The sequence below is a fragment of the Eutrema salsugineum genome, unplaced genomic scaffold, assembly GCF_000478725.1.
Source record: "Eutrema salsugineum unplaced genomic scaffold, Eutsalg1_0 scaffold_11, whole genome shotgun sequence".
Classification (NCBI taxonomy): Eukaryota; Viridiplantae; Streptophyta; class Magnoliopsida; order Brassicales; family Brassicaceae; genus Eutrema; species Eutrema salsugineum.
This window is the reverse complement of record NW_006256901.1, coordinates 3,540,547-3,547,608: the sequence shown is the minus strand read 5'-3', so window position 1 is coordinate 3,547,608 and position 7,062 is coordinate 3,540,547. Positions and strand designations below refer to the sequence as shown.

General features: G+C 35.1%; 1 protein-coding gene across 1 annotated transcript; it reads left to right on the top strand.

The window, feature by feature from the left end:
- The first annotated feature begins 2,096 nt into the window (after window positions 1-2,096).
- LOC18025835 (phosphatidylinositol/phosphatidylcholine transfer protein SFH7) lies at window positions 2,097-5,810 on the top strand. The gene is made up of 12 exons (XM_006409379.2): window positions 2,097-2,164; window positions 2,345-2,387; window positions 2,480-2,732; window positions 3,104-3,203; window positions 3,291-3,557; window positions 3,654-3,731; window positions 3,804-3,955; window positions 4,057-4,243; window positions 4,359-4,476; window positions 4,602-4,966; window positions 5,377-5,451; window positions 5,551-5,810. Exons 2-12 carry the CDS (start codon window positions 2,369-2,371, stop codon window positions 5,563-5,565), a joined length of 1,629 nt encoding a protein of 542 aa, XP_006409442.1. The 5' UTR covers window positions 2,097-2,164; window positions 2,345-2,368; the 3' UTR covers window positions 5,566-5,810.
- The last annotated feature ends 1,252 nt before the right edge of the window (window positions 5,811-7,062 follow it).

The following is a 7,062-nucleotide window of genomic DNA, read 5'->3' as shown; positions in this document are numbered from 1 at the left end:
TTGTTGGTGTTCGAGTATAGCACCTCACCTTGAGCCTTAGTCACCTTCCCACTAGATAACTCCAACTGCTTCGAATGAATGAAAGTGATAACTCCATCCAGCGTCATCTCAGCCTTAGAGTACCTCAGGGTATCTCGAAGTTGATCAAACTGTTTTGGCAGCGACATCAACAATAAGATAGCCTGATCCTCGTCTGGTATCTCAACCATGACATTACCTAGATCCGTGATAATCCTCAAGAGTTCGTCAATGTTATTCTCAATAGAAACCGACTCATTCATCCTGAAACTATATAGTTTCTGCTTCAAATACATCCTGTTTGGCAATGACTTAGACATATACTGTTCATCAAGAATCTTCAACATGCCAATTGCAGTTTGTTCTTTGATGATTTTCCTTAGAATTTTATCCGTAACACTTGTGACAATAGTGCTACGTACCTTTCTTTGCTTCTGAACAAATTCCTGATCCGTCTCCGACTTGATAGATGCTTCGACATCTTTCCCTTTCAGATCGGATTTTGCCTTTGGCTCTGATAGCTCCTGTTCTTGAGCCTGATAAGCCTCCACTAGACCAAGGAGATCTAGATTTGCGAACAACCTCTCTTTCCACATATTGTAATCGATCACACCGTCGAATTTCTCGATCTCGATCTTAGCGGAAGGCATCGTGACCGAGATTCAACACACCAGAACAATCAACGAGATACTCGAGCTAGATCTTTCCCAGTATTCCCAACCTTCGCTCTGATACCACTTGTTGCGAATATCTCCGATTTCGATTGAGCTAAGCGTACTTTGAATCGATTACGAGTGATGAAATGCGAATCGGAATCAAACACGAATCAAGAACGAAAGTAAACGACACGCGAGAATTTATCCAGTTCAGGCGCAAAACCGCGACCCTACGTCTGGCCGAGACTTTCTCGGAATCCACTAAGAGATTGATTACAACGTCGCCGTACAATCTCACCGGAAACTCTCCCCGAGAACTCTCTCTCTCTCACCCAAGAAAGAAACTCTCCTATTTCCTCACCGTTACAAGACTCTCTCTCTCTAGACTCTGTTACTGAATCTATATGCTTGCAACTGCTCTCTCAACAACTTGTAACAGAAGATTTTAACCGATTTGACTCGCGTTGACTTCACGCTCTAACGGTCACAAACCTTGTGTTCTTCAGCTTTGAGACGAAGCTTCAAACGACGACGTATCAGGTGAAGTTTGATTAAACCCGCGGTTATCACAAACTAATCCGGTTCCTTCTCAATCAGCTCCTAAACCGGAACCCGCCGATTGACTCAGATGGTTTAATGACCAAAACACATCCGACAATAACTTTGCTGTAACACTCCCGATCATCAATCGAAAATGCTACATTGACGGATGGAACAGGTAGTTCAAAACCGAGGTTTCCGAAGCAAATTAATTAGCACATCAGTCTATTTATCTGCAGTGGCCTAAAGGCTAAAGCAAACACACCACATGCACAATTCGATGCTTCTGACAACAATTCTGAAATAATAATATTATGATACACAATTCTGAAATATTAATACATATTGTATCATAGTCATTTTGAAATATGTTGACTTTAAATATATTATCCAATTAAAGCTTTCCCAAACCAAATCTAGTATGTGTGTGATTCGGTTTTAGAAAAGTGATATGACACTTTATAATTTGGAAATCCATTTTAGTTTGACTCAGGAAATTCTACTATACTTCTAAAAACGATTGAGTGGACCGTGTTACGTGGATATGTGTTTTAATAGACCAAGGCTTTTCTTGATATGATTTTTTTTCTGCTAAAGTTTTCTTGATACACCATTGTTGATGTAAAATATGTATGTTTAACCTCGAAGTAGTGGGCTGCGCTTAGTCAACTTTGGCGTCATTCTCTTTTCTACTATATATATATATGTGTGTGTGTGATTTAATTGTACATATATGATTGGTTGCTCATAAATTTCAATAATATATCAAACACACTTTCTTTTCCAAATATTAAGACAAAACAAGTTGTTAAAAATAAAAAAAACCTTTGGACCTTATCAATGCTTGTTAGATTAAAAATCAGGTACTTTTCTACATGTCTTAGTTTCATATGATCCTCACCAATACCATTTTCCAACCTTTCCCTTCTCAAGCATTCATCTCCAATAAGGTAAAAACAAAAATCTCTTTAGATATCTTTTTCTCAATCTTGATTATTCTTACGTTGCATTTTTGTGTTCCTTGATCGGGGATTGCGCAAAGCAGGATTCATTTCTTAATTTGGATTTCCTAAAAAATTTCTGAATATCTGGCCAATACTTAATTTGGAATAATCTCAATTGTCTCGTAGGTGTTCCATTAAGTTCATCTAACCATGGCTGATACCAAACAAGGTTATATTAGTCAACGCATTTTACATAGCCATAAATGTATTTCTTTCTCCTTAGTATGTTTAATGTAAACTAAGGAATCATGTGTGGTATAGATATGGAAACTTCGGAGGATGAGAGGAAGATAGTGAAAATTAGCTCGTTTAAAAAGAAAGCTATAAGCGCATCAAACAGATTCAAGAACTCGTTCAAGAGGAAGACTCGGAGGACCAGCAGCAGAATCGTGTCCGAACCCATCGAAGACAGCATCAGCGATGAAGATCTTCAGTCTATTAATGCCTTTCGTCAACTCCTTCTCCTCGACGACCTTTTGCCCTCCAAACACGACGATCCTCACATGATGCTCAGGTATCTTTTTTTTTTTAATAAATAATTCCATTAGGCCAAGTAATGTGTTGTGATATGGAAAGAAAATATAAGAGAATTGTATACAAAGTCAATTTGTGAAATAAAAATAAAATCAAATTGTACAACTGAGAAAATATGATTTGACTTTTTGAATGATGTATCTATGATTGTTTGCCAACTCCAAGATACCCAATTAGCCAAATATCCCTAAATAGAAAGATATGTAAATAAGGGTCTAACTTTCATACTTCACAATGTTCACATGATGAAAACTAATTTTAATTTGGGCACCACTAGCGTCTTTCCTGACCAGAAATTAAAAGATAATTATTGTTATTGTGATTTATATTAGAATGTTTGATCAAACACAGATTCTTAAGGGCGAGGAAACTTGACATTGAGAAAGCAAAGCAAATGTGGAGTGACATGCTCCAATGGAGAAAGGAATTTGGAGTCGACACGATCATTGAGGTCAATCTTTTGTCCATGAATCTTGGAACATCTCATGCCGACTAATTAAAACACAGTCTATGACAATTTGTTTAATTTTCGTTCTAGGACTTCGAGTTTGAAGAGATCGATGAAGTAGTTAAACATTACCCTCAAGGCTATCATGGAGTAGATAAAGAAGGCAGGCCGGTTTACATTGAGAGACTAGGCCAAATCGACGCAAACAAGCTTTTACAAGTGACTACAATGGACCGATACGAGAGATACCACGTGAAAGAGTTCGAGAAGATGTTCAAGATCAAATTCCCTTCTTGCTCAGCGGCAGCCAAGAAGCATATTGATCAAAGTACGACAATTTTCGATGTGCAAGGCGTGGTATGTTATCTTCTTATATCTGGATCGTTCTTTCGAAAATGTATAAATGTGAAAATATTTAAATGTTAAAACTACCTAGCATTTTTCGAATATTAGGGACTTAAAAACTTTAACAAATGCGCGAGGGAGCTTCTACAACGCCTTCTCAAGATTGATAACAACAATTACCCTGAGGTACTGAGTCTCAAACCGCTTATCATTTTAAAATGGTAATAAAATCATAAATAAAGTTTTTTTTTTTTGTAGACTCTAAACAGAATGTTCATCATCAATGCGGGTCCCGGATTCAGGCTTCTATGGGGCCCAGTTAAATCTTTCCTTGATCCAAAGACGACATCAAAGATTCATGTACTTGGGAATAAATACCAGACCAAATTGCTCGAAGCCATCGATGCTAGGTAAGATTACTAATCTATATCCCATTTAATATCTTGCTTTGTGTTAGAAATCATGATCTACTTACTGGTATTTTTCTATAAAATCTGTTTTGTTATGTTAGCGAGTTGCCACATTTCTTTGGCGGCCTTTGCACATGTGAAGACAAAGGAGGCTGCATGCGATCAGATAAAGGTCCATGGAATGATCATGAGCAGATGGCTAATTTTCCTGAAGCTAAGTTCTCAACTATTACAGAGGACGAAGACAAGCTTGTAGAAGAAGAAACAATAACGTCGATGGTCTTTGAAGTAAGCTTAGAACTTTGTCAACAATCCAAAAAGCTTTAATGTAATTTCTATTCTTTCAAACATAGAACTCTCATGAAGCATTTACCTAAAAATCTTTTATGCATTAACTTCCTAGCCTCTAGAGAGGAACAAGAAGAAACCCACCGAAGACGACGTGTGTAAGAACATTGCAGCAGTTGACAAGTACATGGCTCTGTCTTTGCCTGCAAAACCGCAAAAATTCCAAAAGAAAGGTAAATGTGCATTGACATTATAGCTCAAGTCTTAAAGATGTATTAGTCGAAAAAAAAGTCTTAAAGATGTATTAATTTCTTATGAACTATTCTTAATTTTTTTTCTTCCATACACTGTTACGTAGAGAAGGGGCCACAAAAGAAAGATGATAGTTTTCTTGTGGGAGGGGTTATCGCCTTTGTGATGGGAATTGTAGCAATGGTTCGGCTATCTAAAGACGTTCCACGCAAGCTTACAGAGGCTGCATTATTCGGCAACTCAGTTTACTCCAACGAATCGAAAGTGTCATCTAACCAAGATCCATTTCCAGCACCAGTCTCAAGCTCCGAGTATGTATTAATGGTGAAACGAATGGTCGATCTTGAAGAAAAGTACATGTCCCTTGAACCGAAACAAGCGGATCATGACGCATTGGAGAAAGAAAATAGACTTCAAGCTGCGCTAAGCCGGGTTCAAGCGCTTGAGCATGAGTTATCTGAGACCAAAAAGGTAAGATTTAACCTCAATCAGATTAAAGTTTGTTAAGTTTATGACAAATTATAAAAAAAAAATTATTAAGTAAACAAAAAAGTTCCCAAATTGCTATAACAAATAGCGAAAGGGTACCGTAAGATGTAAGAAATTGGGTAAACATATAAAACGTTTTCCCTCTTAATTAGGTTTCAATTTTCTTGTTCGAAAATTCTCAAAACAACTCATAAAGAAAAATTAGACGTCCTGTATACAATTGAATGAAAAGGTGATAAAAAAATAGTCAAAATTATCGAAATTCACTCTTGTTCGATGGACAAAGAAAATCTCTTGCCATTATCTTAAATAATACATTTTCTTTCATAGTGTTCAAACACTCATCAAATTAACCGATATATAATTTGGTTTGGTTTCTTTTTCCGGTTTAGGCTTTGGATGAAACGATCGTTAACCAGAAGGAGATTCTTGCATACATTGAGAAGAAAAAGAAGAAGAAGAAGCTGGTAAGACGAATCATTAGTTTTATAGTAAATACTATATGTTAAATAGATTTCCAACATTCTTTATCCATCTTTCTAAACATTATTATTATATTTTTTCAGTTTTTCTGGTTCTAGATCAGCAAACAACACTACAGCAATAGTCTCTCCCGAAACATGATCAGATGAAAAGTACGATATTGTTTTCTGTTACAAAGGAAGAATCAATGAATGCATCTTAGTGACACTAACTCTCCTATCCCTACGGTAATTTCTAATTTGTATATAATTTTGTTGTTAAACAAGAAGTGGACTTTGCCACTAGAGGTATGCTTAATGCTTTGGTTGTTCTCTTACGATTTCAAGTGCTTATTTGGTTCTCTCTTTCAATTTGTTCCCCCCCCCCCCTACTTATACGTGAATTGTGCGTGCGAGTCAAGGATAAATAATCTAAGTTTGAGTTGGTGCTGTTATTATAATACAATCAGTGTGTAACTAACTAGTTTGATATAATGTAAAATAATTGTTCATGAAATCATTTACTTAACCAAATCATAGTTGTCCGGTGGACCGGTGGTTGTTAGAATTCTTCCTATGGGTCTAGACTTGGGTTTGGGTTCTCCCACTATGATTTCAATCATGGATGACCACCCGTCGGCTTGAGATGCCTACAGTAAACACAACAAAAAAATTCTAAAAATATGAGCATCTATATATATATATATATAAAATATAATTATATTATTATTATATTTATTATTATATTTATTATTATATTATTATTTGAGTTGACATTTTTTTAAATAAAATCTTATTTTATAAGATATTACAGAATATTTTACATAAACTACTTTTTATTTATATGATATTGCATAATTAAACCTTATGTATAAATATTGGACCTTAGAAAATTTCATGGCCCAAAAAATCTTAACACACTAAATGTATTCTTTTTGTATATGGCAAAAAAAATTAAGGTAAACTTTGTTTCAATCATGGCAAAAATTTTCCGGTAACATAGCAACTTTAGGTAAACGGAGTTCAAGATATTTCTTAAATTTTCATAAAATTTTTGCATTAATACACTAATTAACTTATTCAAGATATTTCGTATCATGAAAATTATTATTCTTTTACGTAAACATTCTTTCATTTAATAGGAGATTTATTGTGTAGGTACACAAAATATTGCACCAAATATGAAGTAATTAAATTTCTTCCTATATTCAACAACAAAGTTATACGAAGCAATGGCAAATGTATTATAATCGGTACATCACATATTGTAATATATCGAAAGAATAAAATTTATTTCCATATACAAGCCGAGAGGCTATAAACAACCAAGTTACACAAAGAAATAATTTATTTCTTCTAGAAAATCTTGCCAACCAAGTTAATGTAATTAATGCAATTTATTAAATGCATTATCTCAAAACCATAAATTACAAACACTTTATAAAAAGGTACCTTGACATAACATAAACGACATCTAAGCAAACTGATATACGAACATCATATTACATTAAGAAGATGACTGCTTCTCTACCAATCTCCTACCTCGACGAAGTGAAGCCGTACAAAACCGGGTGGCGCGTTGAGGTCAAAGTTCTGAATACATGGAAACCATACAAT

Bases quoted from the DNA above. Each gene is read 5' to 3' on its own strand.
- LOC18025835 (XM_006409379.2), top strand. The intron at 3,558-3,653 runs GTATGTTATCTT...TTCGAATATTAG, and splicing joins TTTTCGATGTGCAAGGCGTG to GGACTTAAAAACTTTAACAA. The intron at 4,967-5,376 runs GTAAGATTTAAC...TTTCCGGTTTAG, and splicing joins AGTTATCTGAGACCAAAAAG to GCTTTGGATGAAACGATCGT.